Source organism: Lytechinus variegatus, chromosome 3 (assembly GCF_018143015.1).
Source record: "Lytechinus variegatus isolate NC3 chromosome 3, Lvar_3.0, whole genome shotgun sequence".
In the NCBI taxonomy this organism is placed as follows: Eukaryota; Metazoa; Echinodermata; class Echinoidea; order Temnopleuroida; family Toxopneustidae; genus Lytechinus; species Lytechinus variegatus.
Window position 1 is genome coordinate 31534729 of NC_054742.1, and position 21313 is coordinate 31556041.

The 21313-nt window shown below is 35.7% G+C and overlaps 1 protein-coding gene across 1 annotated transcript; it reads right to left on the minus strand.

The window, feature by feature from the left end:
- Window positions 1-1913: 1913 nt before the first annotated feature.
- Window positions 1914-19450, minus strand: LOC121410768 (UBX domain-containing protein 6-like). Its single transcript, XM_041603060.1, has 10 exons — window positions 19300-19450; window positions 17842-17990; window positions 12064-12119; window positions 9756-9896; window positions 9141-9238; window positions 7961-8115; window positions 7447-7666; window positions 5940-6070; window positions 3753-3898; window positions 1914-2854 (listed from the first exon to the last, which is right to left on the minus strand). The coding sequence occupies exons 1-10, from the start codon at window positions 19398-19400 to the stop codon at window positions 2726-2728; spliced, it is 1326 nt and encodes a 441-aa protein (XP_041458994.1). The 5' UTR covers window positions 19401-19450; the 3' UTR covers window positions 1914-2725.
- Between the last annotated feature and the right edge of the window lie 1863 nt (window positions 19451-21313).

The window sequence follows — 21313 nt, forward strand, 5'->3', positions numbered from 1 at the left end:
GCCAGTTTCTTAAGCGGCTCAAACCTTTATATGCGCAACATCTAAGTTTTTTTTTTTAACTCTGCTTGTCATTCCGGAGACTTAATAGTACCCAAAGAATGGTTTACGCTGCTTCGTAAAATCAAAGGAGGGGTTTGAGCCAGTTCATATGAAATTTGAATACACTCTTATTCTTTTAATAATTGAATTTAGAACTTTAATTTGTTTATTCATAGTGAATCACAGGCTTTCAGGATATGCAAAAAATAATTTTAAAAGTTTGACCAAAAAGTAGGTTTGATCCGATTCATAAAATCACTTAACGATATTAAGAGGAATAATAAACAAATGATTGGCGCAATAGGGGTTATATAAGTATAACACTTTTCGTTGACTTTTATTTTGAATGAGTACAATTCAATTAAACACATATACAATCAATTTCGATATATTTCATACTGAGCAGATTTGATACATGGCCACTATGGTAAAATATTATTTTACTTTATAATTTGAAATAACACAATTTTAACTAGGATTTACACAATAGTGGCATTCTATAATACATTAACTCTTGGGCCATAACAATGTTAGGCCAATGTAATTGCGTATAGAAGCATAAATAATCGGACATACGGCGTGTTTATACAGAGAATCATTAAAAATGGTTAATCTTTTCCGGGATCAAAAAAAAATGTATCGCCCTTAAACCAACCTGTTTCTACAGAGCGAATAATCCAATCAACTCGCATTCCGCGTCACAAACATTGCAGAAATTGGGAAATTCAACCTATGACCTCCCAATGCTTTGTGGTATGTCAGCTGGTGAGACCCGCGAAATTGCACTTCCGGGTTCACAAACTTCTGCCAGACACGATATGCTTTTCACCATATGTTTCTACAGAAAGTTAAACAGATTGACACGGCAATAATCACCTCCCAGAGGTGGTTATGAGAAACGGTATTTTGCGTGATGCGATTTATAAAAAAAACGTATTTTGCGCGATGTGGTTTATCAATAAATCGCATTGCGTCTGTTTCTACTGGAAGTTTTCCGGAATTCTGGATACTTACGCGGGTAATACCATTCAACGATTCTCTGTAGGAACATGTCGTATGAGCTGGAAATAAAATGAATATTAATCTAACCAAGGTCTCGATTGCTTTTTAGAAATTCCAAGTCATGAAATTATATCAATGAATCAATGGTTACCTGCTAAAAGCTGATCATGGAAATTTGAAAGGATTTTATGAAAGTTGGCATCCAAGCTCATGACCATTAGTGTCATAAAACAAGGCCCAGATAACATTGAAATAATCTTTTTAATGATCAATTTCATATTTGTATGAATTTTGTTTTTTTATAGACACATAATACTCACTTTACTGTTAAATATAAGCCTGAATGTGCCTAGCACTACATTTTAAAGCTTTTAAAATCAATTCTCATCGCGAATGCTGTATGATAAATACGTTATAATCAATACTAAAATAGAAGATATTGTTTCAAAATGTGAACAGAACTGGATTACAGATAGATTATGAAAATGTCTTTATATTCTATATTGTTACGGGATATCGAAACAGAATAAAAATTAATTATGAAACTGAAAACGAGGGCAAATTTGTTCGAAACAATAAATGATTAGAATATAATTCAAGATAACTTTAGTTTCCACTACTTACACTGTTTTTCTTGTAGAAAAATATAAATACTATAACAAAGATGTATATAATATATGCTTTCTATCTCGACTTTACAAAATGAAAATTAAATACACATTCCACTATCATCTAAGTAACATATTGCACATTATTGTGTTCATCTTTCAAAATACATACATACATACAAACCTAAACCTGAAGCATACAAAATAAACAAAGGACATGAGCTTTCTACTGGAGCTTACATACATAACGTAAGTTGTCTTGACTTGTTAATAACAATTAATGAATATGTTTTGAACAGATCAAAACTAATACACTCATAGTGTGATATTTTACCAAATAATGACAACAAGAAATGTGAGTTGACTAGTTGACTACCATTATCAGGATTTTATTTATCCCAATAAAATTAAATTTTCCTTTAATCAATTGTGGCTTTCTCCCAGGGGGCTTCTTCTAGATCTTGATTTCAAAGAACAGCTTTCTGTAAAAGACCTGCTAGCACCTAGTTTCAATCAAGAAATGCCTTCAAAGATCATTCAAGATATGGCTAGATCTGTCCTCTTCGCTGTCCGTATGATGCCCATTCATTAACCACACAAAGCATTTTCTGTTGTGGGAAACGTCTGTTCCCTCAAGCCTCTCTCTGATTAGCAGCTGTCTTAGATCTTGTATCATAGAAACATTACACCTGCCAATTGGGCAAGGGATCATATCTTCCTTTCTTTCTCCCTTCCCATCATTCCATATTCAGCGATAGTTACACAAGTGTCCTGGAGGCTGCATCATCAGGTACTTCATAACGTTATGCATGACTTAACAATAAAATACCCCAAATTTTCCCTGATGTTTTAAAGAGGAAATGAATTTCTATAATACTAATAAAATTTCAACAATATAATAAACTAACACTATGCATCAAATTTCTTGTAAACTAAGAGTTTCTTCTACAAAGATCATATTTTCCTCACAAATGAATTAAATGATTGATAAGATTATCCACAGAACATATTCCCGCCATTTGTAACATCATGCATAACTTTAGTAAGAACTTCACGAAACAGCCTCCTGCATTGTTCTAAAGTAATTGGAGTTGTCTCATGGCATCTGGCTTGAGGTAGGTAACCTGTAGGCTTCCTTGACTGGCTGCAGCAATGTCTGCCATTACCTCAGCATCCCAGGAGAAGTTAATCACTGCTGCAGGGGCCTAGAAAAAACAATTGAAATTAGATATTGACAGTGTTCTGACTGATACATTAATAAAAACAATAATATGCAACACTTAATACAAATGTTTCCTAGCGCTGCATACTATTACCCTGGCTTTAGCACAGCCTTCCTACTGGGTACCCATTTACTACACCTGGGTGGAGAGTGGCAAATGCAGATAAATGCCCTGCCAAAGGACGCTGGTGCTGTTGTGGAATTTGAACCATGGACCTTGTGATTCAAAGTCCACAGACTTATCTACTGAGCCACAACACCTCTACACACAATCACAGATAAAGTGAGTGGAGTGAAATTTACAAAAGAAGGACAATGAAAGAATATGATTTTGACAGAATAAAATACATTTACAGGGAGATCAGGTGTGCATTTGCATACATTTATAGTTGAAATGCCCCCTCATTCCCTCCCCAGAGATTTTCATTTGAAAGTCCACAAGCTTGATCAACAATATACATGGTCATGTTAACATACCATTAGTACTTATTATAAATGCCAGTTTTGGCAGAATCCAATAAAAAGTCCACCCAAGAATTTGCATGAATAAAAATATGGGATAAATGATTCCGGTAGAATATATGCAACGTCTGAGAAAGGAGCAAACTAAGCATCCATTTCAGCCAGGTGTTGGGTCTTTCAGTAGGCAATAATAATACACTGTCCCACATGTGCTTATCTGTGTTTGTTATGATGTAAAGGCTTAGATTAGCTTAGATTAGATTTCATAAAGTTAGATTAATGAAAATGTACCAGGTCTAGAACTATGATGATAAACCTTGTAATCCCTGTACAACCTTGGTTTTACAGACTTTCCCATAAATCAGTGTTTACTGCTACTACTTTCATTCAACTTTTAAGATCTAATAATATCCACTAACCAGATGTAATTCAGCCAGCATCATGTCATCATCAGTGAGTTTGATGTTACTAGGATCAGTCAAGATGAAAGGCTGCCAGCTATTATCCAACTGAGACTGTACAAACTCCTTCAGGGTTTGCAGTTTGTCCCTTGCATAGAATGTACCTGAGACGAGACAAATTAAATGAAAATCAAATAATACATATAATCATTCCTTGAATGGAAGGTACCTGAAAATATTTGAAATCAAATGTAATCAAATGATCAAATAAATTGATAAATACAAATCAAACTAGACAGAATCTCATTTTATGCCTCCACCGTTTCCAGATCAAGTATACTTTGATAGGACTGATATTTCATCAATTAGCTCAATGAGGCAACTGACATTGCAATAGAATGTATGATCATTCAAAGTCAGAACATTTCCAGCCATTGGACCCCACTACCAATAATTATTATTCATACAGACAATTTTAGAGCCCAAATACAAGTGTTATTTTGTTGGTGCACTCGACCCACTTAAAAAGTTTGTTGAACTCGCCTAATATTTTTTCAGAGGTGACACAATATTGAAAATATTGGACGACTAGAAGGGGAATTCCCGAAGTGTACGCACCACTCATCGCGCGCGCATGCAGTTTTCAATGGCAAATGCGCACTCTGTGTGTGGAACTTAACTGTGACTGTGACTGAGTGATGAACAATTCCTATTAAATTTTTTCTACAGAGGCTGCAGTAAATCTCTAAATGCAGAGAAAACCAACAACTGATAGGAAGTTTGGAGTTATATTCGCTTTAATTTCATTTTATCCTATAATAATTTGAATATATTTTAGAAATTGAGGCACAGGAAATACTATTTTTTTGCATGATAAATCGAGTGCGTAGCTTTAGGACCCCTTCTACATCGGGCGGCGAAATCAAGAGGTGTTCGAAAAACACGACGGGATTTTCGTATTAGTGAGTTTTGTGATATTTTCTACTTGGTTAATGATCTTTAGAATGTTTGCCACAAATTAGTGAAATATAATTTGTTGAAATATTAAAATTGGGACAGTTTATATTGTTTGAAAACAAAGTGCGTAGCTTTAGGTCCCCCCATCATACAGCAGAGTCAGAGTCTCAGGGCGGGAGGGTAAGTTAAAAATTATTTGCTAAAATTCTCTGTATGAATAATAACCATAATACTGGATGTCCCATTTTTCGGTCAATACAAGGAAATATAGGACTCGCTTTGCAAAATATTGGACTCGTCTTCGACTCGTCCAATATTTCCTTGTATTAACCTCAAGGCCATCCAATATTATATAAATATTATATTGATACATACCCTCACTTGCCATACCTATTGTCCCATTTACAATTATTGATTTTTGGCAAATGAATTTTGTTGTTGTACCTTTTGGTCTGAATCATTAAAGTGTAGCTGCTACTTTTGGATGAAAACAATTATTCTTCACATGGTAATGAAATGTACTTGATAAAAATATGTTTTATGAATTGTGTAATATGTAAGTCATTGTATAGATGGGACAATATATAAGAATAAGGCAGGTTAGGGCACAAGCACATGCCCACACAAAAGCACATGTAAAGTCCTAACCAGAACAAGGCAAAAGCGATTTTGTGTCTCGCCTACTATTGAAAATAACCAGAAATATCGTGATTTGCGAGGGCATGCAACAGAATTGTATCGAAACTTCATTGTGAAATGACTGGGATGGTATAACACTTGTCATAAGAGCCTTGCAGGTAAAACTTTAATGTTGACCTGAAAAATGACCTTTGACCTTTCCACGTGACCTCCGACTGCAGCATAACATGCAGGTCACCTAAGTACATCTACCATCAAAGTTTGGTTGAAAAGTGACTTACGGTTGCGGAGTTGGGTCATAATAGAGTCTTGCATGTAAACTTTAGCGTTGACCTGAAAATGACCTTTGACCTTACCATGTGACCTCTGACTGCTGCATAACATGCAGGTCCCCCAAGTCCATCTACCATCCAAGTTTGGTTGAAAAGCAACATTCAGTTGTGGAGTTATATGTCATTGTGACAGACGGACGACAGACTACATTTGGATCCCTAAGTTTCGCCTTCACCTCTGGTGGGCGACACAAAAATCAAGTCCAATTTTGGAGAGGCGCATTACAAAAGAACATATTTGTATCAACAGATTTATTCAGACACAAGAATATCTCACCTTGTAATAATATACCATCTGGGAAACGAATCCTAATGAGTGCGTAGCGATATCTTCGTAGAGCTTTCTGTGCTTCGGCTTCCTTCATGGCCTTTGTTCTAAGAACTGAACTCTGCTCAATGACCTCTGCCCTGAAAATACAAGAGATGCAACAAGCTTGTATATTTTGTCTATAGATAACTTCACCAGCAATCAAAGCTATGTGAACTAAGCAAGTCATTTACATTGGATATTATCTATTAAAGTGCACATCGAGAAATGAGAAAAACAGTTCTCAATTTTACACAATCAATGCATGAACATGGGAGGGTGACACAGCATTTGCTCCTGTGATAATTGCTCAGAGCTATATTTTGTACTAGGAGTAGGGTTATGGTTGCAATAGTGTTTGATGTCAGGTATGATGTTTAGGGTAGGTTATAGTGACAAAAGAAAGGGTTGAAGTTAGTCATTTTATTAGTGTATGGAACTTATAGCAGAGCTATTGTTGCCCGAGCAAATGTCATGGAAACCATGGCAGATTTTTTCATTTTCCTTTCCCATGTAAAATATTACATGGGGGCTAAGGGCAAATTTCACCCCTGAAATGCTCAAAGAGCCCAAGAAAATAAAAACGAATCCCCCGACATTCCTATTTACTGCATTGTTAAAGCTTTAATATCCAATGTAGCCAATTAAGGCAATCAATTGTGAAAAGTAGCCCCTGAAAAAAATGTTTTGTCTGTTCTCTATGATAAAATCATTCAATTTTTAGGCAGTATCTCTTGACAATCTAGAGAAACTAAACTTCTGACTTTGGCTATTCACAGAGCCGCCAACCTTAATTGTGAAAAAATCCTATTACCATATTTATTTCTTTTTCATCATTTTATCATTTTCAAGCCTGATAGGCTATATTCTAAAAAAAAGTAATTCTTACAATTAAAAAAAAAATCTCATTCTGAGAGGGGATCCTATTTAGTGTCACTTTCTTTCCCCTTAAATATCCTTCTAAATAGGATAAAATCCAACTAATTGCTAGCTCTGCAAATTCATAGTGTATTTAGATGTTTTTTGTATATGCACAATTTTTGTACTTGTTTTGACTTGAAATGGTTTTATAGAACAAACAGGAAACAAAAAGGATATATATTTTTGAGGCATGCACTACAACCACTAACATTACCACCAATAGAGTCATCAGGTAAAATAAAATCGTCTAACGCACATCTTAGATTAGATTTTTAGAAAAATAAAATAAACCCTGAGACAAAGAGCAAAGAAAGGAACATGCTGATGCCCTCTGGTAAGGCATTAATCCTTAAGATTGTGTCCTTAAAAAAACTAACTTCAGACTATTAGTCCCTCGGCTCCTTATATTACAGCATTCATGGAAACCTAGCACTTACGTTTACCAATTCAACAAATGATCCCCCAAAAGAACGATCAGTTTCATGAGGATAGTTAAATTAAGTAGTTGATGACTGTCAAAAAGACAATACTTCTTGGTTCAAACAATGAATCATACCTGAGTTGTTGTTCTTTTTTGATCTCTTCTGGTGTGAGCATGTAGAACTCATTTGGAAGTTGAAATTGGCTTGCCCTCTGGGATGGTTGGTAGACTTTCATGTCTCTGTCAAGGACCGGTTTGTATGGAGCACCAGACTTCAACAGCTCCTTGAATGAGATCAGCCTGTCAATGTTTGAAGCACTCTCCTCATTCAAGACAAAGAAATCAGTCTCAGATTCTACAAACAAAAAGAAGAATGAACCATGGGCAGTGAATGTGATGAGATTGGATATGTGGAAAATGGAATATTTTTGTAAAGAGTCTATTACTACTCTGTGATTGGTACGATCGATAATGTACGGCATAAATACAAATTTTGGGTATTGTAATTTTTATTGACTTTCTAGGAGAAACATTTACTTTTTGATACCATATAGGAAACTTAACTTGACTCTCATTAATCTTTTTTACTTTTTCACTTGATAACAATTCAACCACCAACACTAAAATGATAGATAAAGTTAAAACTAACCTTCATGAGTGAGTATCTTCCTCTCAAAACCAACAGCTTGGATGAATTCCTCTGCTCCCACCAATCCAGAGACTCTCTCCTGAAAGGCCTTGTTGTTTGCTCTTATCTTACGATACTTCTCTTCTCCTGGATTCAGGCACACATTATCTAGATATCTGTAGCAGTGTTAACAAAGGCTCAGTGTCATCATTACTATCTAAAGCACTTCAAAAGGTCAATGATTGAAGAGAATAGGAGCCGAGGGATAAGGAAGTAAACTTTTGGATACTATCATATGGATTTAGATATTATGGAAGTGGAGTTGATATATGAGAAGAGAAATACATACAATAATAGAGTGTTGTGACACACTGTGGTTGCAATCATCACTGAGAGCATACAAACACTATCATCTTTAGCAGGTAAATAATATCCAAATATTTCAATCTAAAAAAATAATAATTTACATGTGTTTACTTTAATATGACCTTGGAACTTATCCAAATGATAGTTGTTTGAAGTAGCACTCATCAGGAGTTTTTATCCTGTATTAAGCACACACCTACAATGTCATGAACTTTTCTTTCTTTTTTAATTTCTCTTAAACTCTGAATTAGTCATTCTTAGGTTTTCAAGCTGAATATTTTTTGCACTCTGCACTTTCCTATTTCCATTCAATACTTATTGCATCCTGTCATCTGTTTGTCATACACCAAAGAGTGCACATCTGAAAAGCATATATATCAGTATTTAATATACAAATAATGTTTATGAATGCAATAAACAGAATACTTTATCTTTTACTGAATGAAGTATTCTGTCCATTGCACAAATGAAAAAAACATTCATTATTTGGTTTATATAACACCTAAATAATCTTTTTTTAAATGAAATTCATGAATTTCAATGCAAAACATGCTCATGCAGTGCGAGTTCGGTCTGTTCAGTGATTGTCACGTCATTACAATATGCGCACTGCTGGTGCATGAGCTGCAGTCTCGGTGCGCAAGTGCAATGGACAAAATCGTATGGATCCAAAATTGCGCGGTTGATGACATCATTGGAAAATGGGCTGAATGAACGGTATCAAACAACCAATCAATTCACAAGGATCTATCTAGGTGTCATATAATGCTAAATATTACATGTTTGTACTAAAATATTTCCTATCTGGAAATAAGGGGATGGTTGATTTACTTACTTGCATATTGTATCAACTCCTATTCTTATCTTGTCTTTATCCTTGTTCAGTGTGTATATCATGGTTGCTGAAGCTGAAGGGGGGTCATCAGCAAGTTGCTGAAATCAAACATGGTCAATCCAGTATATGTGAATGAGCATTTTTCCTTCTGTTAAATTTTTAAAACTCGGATGCTAAAAACAGACAATGTGCTGTCTTCAATAGTGGCAATAATCTGCTCCTTCATGTTGTACATACTGCCAATTGCAATGTGTACATCACTGTGAAGTGAAAAATGTCAAATCGAAAATGTCATAACTATCTTATTTTGATGAAATTTTCAGAGTTATATGCTCTGTTATTCAACTCAACATTTTCTAGAGTCTTCAGAGTATCAATGGGATAAGGAACTTATTTTAACTTGACATTGGAATTTAACTTGCATTTTGGGCTCCAACACCTACTAAATTGGGGGAAACGATCAGGAGATCCCTTTTGATAATTAAGAGACCAGTATTCAACTGGTTAAGAATACCCACATCTCCGAGTGGCTCCCAGGTTGTTTTAACCCAGTCTCTTTGTGCAACACTCCCCTGATTGTTACCCATCTGTACAAATCTAATTACACACACTCACCATTAGAAGACATTCAGTAAGGTGGGCTTCAAATTCTGGTTTCTTTAATCTCATTGAACACCTACACCTGAAATTAACACCTGACACCAGAAGAGCAGCTTGACTGTCATTGTAGTCTAGATTTGCTGCTGCTGCACCACTCTAAACAAAACAAGGACATAGAAATTATCAAATGATTTCATTGGATTTAATGTCATTGAATATATTTACACCTGAATAGCAGCCTGACTGTCGCAGTCTATATTTTCTGCTTTCTAACTCTCATAAAACAAATCAACTCATCTTTTTTTTATAAAAAAATGTCGCTTGTAACTCCTGCTTACATTATTTGACTGCTTATGTTGCATGCATTACATTGAAGATTGAACACAGTGCGATTTCACTTAATTTCATCTGTTTTGCCATTTGATACTATAAAGCGACGTTTCTCATATTTGAAATTCAGATAGGTGACTAAGTTTTATAAACCATTAGTCCAATTTACATCCCAACAATGGTTACCAATAGACAGTGAAACACAAAACAAGGAGGAATTTCAAAAATATTTAATTCTGACTTCAAGGAACAATTAGTTAGCAATACATCTAGCTATTTAACATACACAGCAGGGATGACATTTCATTTCAGCGGATGTAATATACCCACGAACTAAGAATACAAGTGGGATTTTATGTCACACTTACATGTAAAAGCCCCAAAATTCAAGTGTAAAACATTAGGTACATAACAGTCTAAATTCATTTCCGGCTTACACCCAGTAAATTAGATTGCGGAATTAATCATATTTAATCAATTTTTTTTCATTCAGATTAAACAACTGATTTACAAAGTATGATGGTGGTCCCAAAGTCTGCGCACCTACCGATTTGATTTAAGATTTAGCATGAATTTTTTTTTATTTCACAAAATCTTTCAGTTAATAATGTCATTGATTTTAAGTGTGCCAAATATCTCATAGAAAATTTGAAAGAAATATGTGATTTTCTTGGAAAAAATTCAGATTGAACCAAAAAATGGAGCCCCATGTCTATATCTATAAACTTTGAAAGTTATGACAGCAATCTAATAATTACCTCTAAAATGGCCAAAGTTCAAAGACCTTGAATGACCTTTGACTTAGTCATGTGACCTGAAACTTGCATGAGATGTTCAGTGATACTTGGTTACTCTTATGTCCATGTTTAATGAACTAGACCAATACACTTACAGAGATATGATGGTAATTCAACAAATACCCCCAACATGGCCAAAGTTCATTGACCGTACATGACCTTTGACCTTGATCATGTGACCTGAAACTTGCACAGGATGTTCAGTGATACTTGATTACTATTATGTCCAAGTTTAATGAGTCAGATCCATAAACTTTTAAAGTTATGATGGTAATTCAACATATACCCCCAACATGGCCAAAGTTCATGTGACCTGAAATTCGCACAGGATGTTCAGTGATACTTGATTACTCTTATGTCCAAGATTTATGAACTAGACCAATAAGCTGTCAAAGTTATGATGGTAATTCAACAATACCCTCAATATGGCCAAAGTTCATTGACCCTAAATGACCTTTGACCTTAATCATGTGACCTGAAACTTGCACAGGATGTTCAGTAATACTTCATTACTATTATTTCCAAGTTTCATGAATCAGATCCATAAACTTTCAAAATTATGATGGTAATTCAACAGATACCCCCAATTGGGCCAAAGTTCATCGACCCTAAATGACCTTTGACCTTGGTCATGTGATGTGAAACTCATGCAGGATATTCAATACTTGATTAACCTTATGTCCAAGTTTCATGAACTAGGTCCATATATTTTCTAAATTATGATGACATTTCAAAAACTTAACCTTAGGTTAAGATTTTGATGTTGATTCCCCCAACATGGTCTAAGTTTATTGACCCTAAATGACCTTTTGACCTTGGTCATGTGACATCAAACTCTGGCAGGATGTTAAGTAATAGTTGATTAACCCTTTGGCCAAGTTTCATGAACTAGGTCCATATACTTTCTAAGTTATGCTGTCATTTCAAAAGCTTAACCCTTGGTTAAGATTTGGTGTTGACGCCGCCGCCCCCGTCGAAAAAGCGGCGCCTATAGTCTCACTCTGCTATGCAGGTGAGACAAAAATTGAAAACATAGTTTCACAAATCATCTAAAAATAAACAGATGATTCTTATTGGGAATAAATGCTTTTGACAGTACAGCATACACACTAATGCAGTTTTAAAAATTGGGACTGTTGGTGACTCATACAAATTTAAATCATAAATATTCAGGATGACTATTTATAGTTATTTACCTGATATTGTGAAGATAATTTCATTCTTTCAGATTCATTCTCAAGTTGTGCAATAGCTGTAATAGAAACAAAAAAATATCCAAATATTTAAATTGATCTACTAAAAGAATTTTTTTTCCAAAAGCGAGCATGTGACATCTAGACTTTGTCAAAATAAGCAAGTTTTTTTCATTTTCCATTTGATTTTTATGAAATCTATTTATTCAATTAACCTGTTCTTGGGCTAGACTTGATCTTTAATTAAGGTGCACAAGCAGAGAATTCATGACCATTACACCACCTGATTGACAACATATGGTAGTGTATCCTATTGCAAGACACCTTTATTTCAGTGTTTTAAAAATGACAATTAGAGGAAATACAATCAAGACAAATTCACACTTGCTATTCCAAATATCATGATAATTATGAATATGGTAAATTATTTGATATTTACCAACCATTTTATTTGCATCGCACTTGCCGCAAACCCCTCCACGAAAAAATAATTATTTTCGTGTGTGACAAATTACATCATGATTCCGGACGCGTGACACAAGGGAGACGATATTCTTGTCTAATAATGATGTAAGAAAGAATTTGTGTGATAATTTCTTTATATATCACATCATGCGTAAACTCTAAGTTTGATTGCTTTTTTTCATATCGAATCTGAGCAGATGTTGGTAATAAATTTGCGTTTTCTAGATCTAACAAATTCTATATTTTCTCATTAGCTTTCCAATATTATGCTCGTTCATATCATGATGCCTATCAAGTTCTATCCATGCGCCGTCGATCGTCGATCGTCGACGGCTACACTCACGATAAACAACACGCACAGTATACCTGGAGTCTAGCCGTCAACGATCACCCACAATACATCACACGTCAACATTCGATCGAAGGCACAGACGAGATTGAAATTTGGCAAATTAGGCCCAAATTCCCGTCAGAAAATATATCAATTGTTAATGCAAAACTATGCTATATGATTTTTTAAGCATGAGAGTAACTGCATCTGTGCACGGCCGGGGGGTTGGTGTGTGGCCGTTCAGCCAACTAAGGAATATTCCACTGAATTTACCAACACACTCTGAACATGAAAAGTACACATTCACTAACTCACTCCCACACATAGAGATGTATTACTACATGTAGTTTGCTAGAGTGCGGACTCGCAATAGGTGCACGTACTTAACGTTTGTGATTGCGCGGAGCATGGTCGGCCATTGCTCAATAGGTCTCGATTTGCAAAAGTACCCGGATGTACACATAGCATACGTTGTAACGCTGAGAAAAAGGGATGCTGTCTCCAGCTTTCTTATCTTCAAGAAAAAAATCCAACCTCATTTCAATCGAAAATATGAATGACAAATTGCTTCTCAATAAACTATTAGTGTGATTACATGGGGATTATGCTATTACTTTGGTATTTTTACCTGACTTCTCAGGATGAAATTCTCCTATTATAATTTGCATTTACCTGTCCATATGATAGACCTCTTATAGATAATAATAGATAACAATACTGATGATATCACATAAATAAATAGAAAAGAATAAAACATTAATAGTAATTTTTACAATTAATTCAAAAGACAGTGAATCGGCCCATCTTCTCTGGATTTCCCTACCTTTGGCTTTAACTGCCTCGTCCTTTAGCACATTCCCTTCATCCACGTCCTTTGATTCCACACTGTTAGAAAATTTATCCTTAAAATAAAAGAAGTTCCTGCAGCAGTCTCGAGAACACCTATAATCTTACCAGATTGCGCAATCTTACAGGAAATTGGTATTTGGTGTATGGAATCTTACACATTTCCTTCAATAAAACACTGGATTTTCCCCTTTTTAAACAGACCTGTTCTGTTAAATTGCAAAAAAAAAAAATCCTGTTTCATGAATTTACAGAATGATTCTGTTATTGCTTTCTGCAAAATCTTCTTTTTTCTGTAAAATCACATTTTTTTAACAGTGCATGTTCTCATGACCAATTTGTATATATTGGAAATAATTTTAAATTTCAATTCAATTCTTCATTTCATTTCCATTCAAACATAATACAAAGTAATATAAATCGAATACAATATATTTTACAGATGAACATTCTTATCTCATAAAACAAAAACAGTATAAAATTGAGCATAAATGGCATACATGTACTATAACTTGCCTCAATTTGTATGAAACATATTTATTATAGTTTTTTTTCTAATGTACACTATTTTGTATAAGTTAGTGTTTTGATATTTGATTACTATATGCACTATTGTAATTTTATTGATTAAAACAATTCTAGAACAACTTTTTATTGTTCCAAATTTCTGCTTTTATTTCCATTCTCTTTAGTTAAAACATACCCTAAATACATTTGACCCCACGATTGACCATTGACCAGTCTTTCAAAACCAACCTTTTTCTTGAAAATTGTTGTTTTTGATACCTTTAACGAGTTCACACGCGGACCGCGTCCAAAACTGAAAAATCACCCCTTTAAACGCGTATTTTTGGTCACGCGTGTGTACAGCAATATATTTGACTGGCCAAGACAACTTTTTTGACTAAATTTCTGAAGGCAACTTGAACACCAGATCATATATCAAACCATGTTAAATTTGAAGGACCTAGAACAATATGCCTAGGCCTACATGTTATTTTTTTTATTATTCATCCCTTCCAAATCATTAGAAAATAATAAGTCATATTAATGTATCGAAATGTTATGACCAAAGCAAAAACAATTGGGGATGTATCATTGACCTGTATATAATGCGCTATTGATATTCCTATATAATAATGATAATAATAATAATACATATGATTTATATAGCGTCTTTTCCATTTTGATTAAATGCTCAAGGCGCTTTGAAGGGAGTAAGACATATAAAAGTAAAGAGAACTAAGAGAAGTACAAAAAAGGGCAATTTTAAAAATGAGGAAAAATGACTGTCTTCAAACCTAGTACCTGCTGGTGAACAAAAGCAATTTTAGGTTGCCCTTAAAGGATGTTGCAGAGTTTGAGTTCTTCAGCTCCAGTGGTAGTGAATTCCACAGGGCTGGTCCGGCATGAGCAAAGGCTCGATTGCCCCAGGATTTTTTAGATAGTGGGATATGCAAGAGACTAGATTGGGATGATCGCAGTGTGCATGCAGGTTGATAGTGGTGTATAAGAGACTTGTAATCGGGTGCGGATCCATTGATGATATGATGAACCAAAAGTAGAATTTTGAAAACTATGCGATCCTTTATGGGCAACCAATGGAGGTCTTTAAGAACAGGAGTGATGTGATCGTGTTTATTTGACAGAGAAACAATGCGAGCTGCTGAATTCTGAAGTTTTTGAAGTCGGGTAATTTTGGAGTTAGGTATATTAATAAAGAGAAGACTATTACTGAAATCAAGATGTGAGGAAATGAGTGAGTGCACAAGTTTCTCTGTTGCAGAACGAGTTAAATATTTTTGAATGAAACCAGTGTTGCGCAATTGATAGCAGACAGATTTACAAATACTTGTGACCTGATTTGATATTGACATTTGGGAATCAAAAATGACACCAAGATTGCGTCATGAATCAGAGAGAGGAACAGGATTATCAGCAATGAAATTGGAGTCTATGTTAAGTTTACTTAATTGAGATTTGGAGCCAAATAGCATGAACTCACATTTACTGTGGTTTAGTTGCAGTGAATTTTATTTCATCCAGGTGTCAATGGCAGAAATGCAATTTTCCAAAATGCGCAAAGCTTGGGAAGCTTGAATTTGGTCCGGTGGAAGAGACAAAAACCTGAATATCATCGGCATAAATATGGTAATGAACAGGGTGATTTTGAAAAATATAGCGAAGACCGAGTAGGTAAATTGAAAATAAGGTCGGCCGCCTACAGAGCCCTGAGGTACTCCACAACCTAATGACTGAGCGGAGGATGAGAAACCGTCAAGAACGACAGACTGTGAATGGTACGATAGGTAAGATCTAAACCATTCAAGAGCCTGGTCCTGGATACCTAAACTTGCAAGAGTATTGAGAAGTATCTTGTGATCTACAGTATCGAAGGCCGAAGACAGATCAAACAGGCATTTTGTTCTCAGTTTTGTTAGATTTATTTAAAAAATTTAAACTTTAATTCAGTACATTCAATACTATTCAACTTTTTCATATGCTTTCGTGCTCATATGACATCATTTTGTTCCGTTTCTGTGCTATCACTCTACATGCCCAATAGGTATGGTTGGAACTACCCCTTATCGACCACCTAATTTTCTAAGCATCGTGTCTGCGAAAATATTTATCACTTTTACGTTGATTTCATCTCATTTAAGCAGAAAATTGAGCAGATCAGATTCCCACATTTCGTTAGACGACTCTGATTCTACTTGCGTATATATCGGCGAGCAACGAATGCAACGATTTTACATTTGCTCATTTGCACCAGTCTTTTGAAACCGATCACCCGCAATACACTAAGTTTACCGCTGATTCTTGTCGCATTGGTGAAATATTTCAACTCTTCCAAATCAGTTCTATGATATCAACATGCTAAATGATCGTCTCACTACTTCCACGGCGAGCTCCGGCACATGATTCGACGATTGACGACGGATATTTGTTCTAAAGCCGTTTCCTATCGGATTTCTTGGTATGAACTGTTTTTCGGTGGGGTTCGGGTCTAATCAAAACAATTTTGATAAATTCTACTGAATTTTTACCTATTTCCCCTTCTTTTTCTCTCGTAAATTCTTACCGTTCCTATGGACACTGCGCCTACTCTATCGTGCGTATCGTTTGCAATACGCAATAATTTTAATGCACGCAATATGGTCAGTTTCAAAAGAGGTGGTCGATATGTGGTGGTCTCACCATACTGCACGCGCATGGCAGGCTGCGAAGATCTATCGAGTAATGGCGGCCGGTCTCCGCGTAATCACAGCGATTTGACGAAGTACGCCCTCAAGGGTTATTAGTATATATCTCTATGCTCTCTATACACTACAAAATCATCCAGCGACATGGGGCAAAATCTCGAATAAAAAGTGAAATTTTCTTACCTAAATCACCATATCTCGCGTCAAAAATATCACCATCGGCACTTCTTAACATCGTAGTTAAGAAACAAGGGGTCTAAAAAAGTGGATTTTTCGCGGTTTTCCCGATGTTCATGGATTTTGAAAACATGTCCTCTGTAAAAACTAGCACTTTCGCGAGCCGATGTCGGCTGCCATTTTTTTCCGGAAGTCAATGCTATGATTGAAAAAATATTAAAAAACATGAAAAATACAACAACACATCAAAATGTAGTGCCCTAAGTGCGGCTGTTGCGTGTACACTCACTATTTTCACATGCGTTTGTTCACATGAGGTGAATTGCAGCTGCCTCACGGAGCTTGCGGGAGTCCCATAGGAATTGTACATCGGACTGTGCACCGGAGACAGGGTGGCCGCACACAGAAGAAATGCTATTGCGGTCAGAAGTGGTGGTCAATCTTGACCACTGCGATTGCTATCGGCCAATATTCGCGATAAAAAAGGTAAGTACCATCAGTCCTTTTTATATGATATGTATGGATTAAAATAGTTTGTGCAAAATTGGTACAGGATGGGAAAAACCCTTAAGCGTCATTTTAGAGATAAATAAGGAAAGTGTTTTTTTTTACTTGTTTTGGAAATCTTGTTCCATGGATTGCTCTGTGAAAATGAACTGGGGAAGTCTCACGGTATAAAGTTGTTTCGTAAGCAGTAATATGCGAGTCCGGAATCATGATAGTGTCCGGTAATACAATACATGACTAGATGTTTACCCTGTGCTTTGATTGATGCTGAAGCTGCTGATCCTGGTCTTGCTGAACCAGGACCTGGAGTCAGTCTACTCAGTGCTGCCTGGCCTGCCATCTGAGAACTAGTAGTAGGCTGCATCCTTGGGGCTACAGGTTTAGACTGACCAGATGTACTGGATGGAAAAAAAAGGGAAAAAAATAAAGCATATCTGGTCAAATATAAAATAATAATAATAATAATAATGAGACTTGTAAAGCGCCAAATCCACTCTGTAGAGTGCTCAAGGCGCATAAAGAGCTAAGAGTTAAATAGCAAAGTTTTTAGAAGACTTTTGAAAGTTTCGACAGAGGTACATTTTTTTATGTCTTCAGGAAGGCTATTCCACAAAGTGGGGCATGCAAAAGCAAATGATCTTTCCCCCCAAGTTTTTGAAACTTTCGGAATGAGAAGTAAGCCAGAGGTGGATGAGCGCAAGGATCTGCCTGGTCTGTAGTGATTGGTAAATGAAAGACTGTATTGTGGTGCTGATCCACGAATACTATGAAAGGCAAGTAACAAAATCTTAAAGATAATCCGTTTTTTTATAGGGAGCCAGTGCAGCGAATATAAGATGGGGGTGATATGTGAGTGTTTCTCATGGAAAATTTCCCTTTTTCACTGCCTACTTTTGTTTTGATAAGGATTTTTGTTGTCATCCACACACAAAACAAATGGGCCTCTGACCTTAGCGAGACAAAATTTTAGGTGGAAAAAAAATTACACTTTGTTGGTGTTGTTTCTTTTGCAAAGCAAGTCTCCAAAGGCAATAATAACATATGGAGATTGTCTCCCATAATCTCTAATTTGCCGAGCGCGGTGTGCCTCTTCTGTTCATGGCCTGAGGATAGCCTCCTTAAATTCTCTTAATAAACTGTAAGGGAAAGACTTCCTTATGTCCCCTCCACCAATTTTAAAAATACTTCTCCAAAACCCCCTTCTATCTTCATGCTCTTTCTCAATATTACGACTAGTCTACTCTCCAAGAGTATTGGGTATTTATTTTTCTGACTAAATAAACTGATGCAATTGGGAATTACACACACTCAAATTTTTGACGGAATAAACTCCGTGATATTTTGGTATCTATCCAACTATTCCTTCTTGATAAACAATCTCCATATTTCTTTTCAATTTTTTTTTAGTGGAGCCTAGGCCGTAGACATATGGAAATCTTGCCACCGTCTGTGGAAAACAATTCAACTGAATCTTGTTATGGAATTTTAGAAATTCATTTTTAAACGTACTATTCTGATAAACGTCATGGGCATGGCAGGCATAGCCATAGGCATATCATAAAAGCAAAGGGCAACCACTGCAGGCAGTGAATGGCATGGAAATATTGTGCAGTCCCATGAATGGCAAACCGTGTCATCATGGACATGGTCATGCAAAGTTCGAGTCTAGTTCTAAAGTAAAGACTTCGATTAAATATTCGCAAATACCTGGGCTGTGGCGTACTTTCGTTCAATTTCACTCCACGACCAGCTCTCTTGAATTTCATATCAGTTTTCTTTTTGTCGAAGAATTCCCCAATCTTCTTCATTTTGAACAATTAAAGAGACTAAATTTCGAAACGGCAACAATTAGTAACACTACGACTACGAGCAGACGAGAGATGAATCGGATCGGATGTAAACAATCATTTAGTATGATAAACAGCGCCAACATCTTGTCGATGTCTCGAAGCCGAAGGCCAAGGCTGGAGAAAATCAACTCAATTCATGATGTACTAGTATGACGGTTCCCGGTGAGTTGAATCATGTTGAATTTATTTAAAAGAGGTGGGGTATGGGCACATGTGTGTCGGGATGTGTGTTAGAACACAAATGAATGGCTTGTTGAGTTGGAAAATGGCATTCATACAGCAGGGGCGTCGATCCATTTTTCAGATTGGGGGGCAAAATCATATATATATATATATATATATACACAACAAAAAAAGTAAGTCCCCCCCTAAACAAACATCAATAATTTCCGAACCAATGCGAGTTTTTGATATATTTTTACATGAGCGTGTAGGTAATTTTATAAGCTACCCTATGAGTAAATGTTGTGGATGTATCTTACGTCATGCTTCAGTGAGCACCGTCAGAAGGCAAAAATGTAACTTTTCAAAAGTCACAAGCAAAATATCACGACTTTGATTCCATTGGATTGGAACTAATTCCACATTCTCATCATGAAAACTAGTCAGAAGGCTTGGAAATGGTACTTTCTAAAAGACGATACAACTTTTTAAGTTAAATTTCACGGTTGAATAAACTCAAGTCCAAATTTTCTATAAATGGATTTTTACACATGTCTTTCAATAAAAAATGCTAGAATATGATGACACTTATTTTGGGGAAGACTATCTCCAACAATATTCACCGTTTCACGGTTCAATGAACATTTATTGGAAACAAAAAATGCGATTTTCAAATATCGTAGGCAATTATTGTATCATTTTTCTAACTGAAAATGATCTTTTCTCAACTTTTTTGTTATGTTCATGACCAATTAACATGTTTCAATGATTCAAAGGTGTCAAATTAAACATTTACGCTTGAATGAACATGTGGAATGTGATTAGCTCTTTTTTACGTTATTGGAAAAACTGCAATTTGTAACTATGGATATCTGTCACACAACTCCTTGCACATGTCATTTGATTTGATTTTTATGAAAATCCCTATGTTTAATGCATCAGTGAGCACACAATATTCGAAAATTATGCAAATGAGAAGAAAGTTCAAGGCCTTGGCCCCACTCTGTACCGAATCGAATGGTTATTTTGGTGTGCGCACATTTTGGATAGTGTTACTCTGAAGCCATGTGCGAAGTTTCATTAAATAACTGTTGGCAGAAGTAACAAAAACCGTCCATGAAACAAACCCTCATTTCATATTTGTTAAAATTTTGACTTCCTCTCTCATAGACTTGTGTACATTATGGGTGCATATGTTTAAGCATACGTAAACCCTTTATTCAATATGGTGGAACTTTTTTTCAAGACTGTCTTTAGCAATGTCGTTTGGCAGTAATGTTTATCAACCTATGGGCAGAATTCTGTGCAAAAATGAAATCGATTTGTTTGTTTATGGATGAGTGAGCACGCATCAAAGTGGGAAAATTGGTATTTTCAATGTCACAGACTCATTTTAAAGGGTAATAAAGTGAATATTGGGGGCAAATTTGGTTTGAAAGGTGTCTTTAATTGCTGTTGTTTTTATCATCCATCATTTCTATCACCAAACACTTTCCGAACTTTAGCCATTTCATGGTTGAGCGAGCACGTTCGAAAATTTAGGAATGAATACTCTATAAACTGCATAAATGTAATCTTTTCCTAACAATTTCTCAGGATCAGATGAATGTATGGACAGGTCAGTGGTGGATCCAGAATTTTAAATGGGGAGGGGCCTATAATCGGGGGAGCCATCAACATTTTCAAATTTTAACATGATCTAACAAGTT

Excerpts from the sequence above, each read along its gene's own strand:
- LOC121410768 (XM_041603060.1), bottom strand. The coding sequence starts at position 19,400 with ATGAAGAAGATTGGGGAATTCTTCGACAAAAAGAAAACTGATATGAAA. Across the intron at positions 9,897-12,063 it reads AATTATCTTCACAATATCAG|AGTGGTGCAGCAGCAGCAAA; the intron begins GTAAATAACTAT and ends TGTTTTGTTTAG. Across the intron at positions 7,667-7,960 it reads GAAGATACTCACTCATGAAG|AATCTGAGACTGATTTCTTT; the intron begins GTTAGTTTTAAC and ends TTTTGTTTGTAG.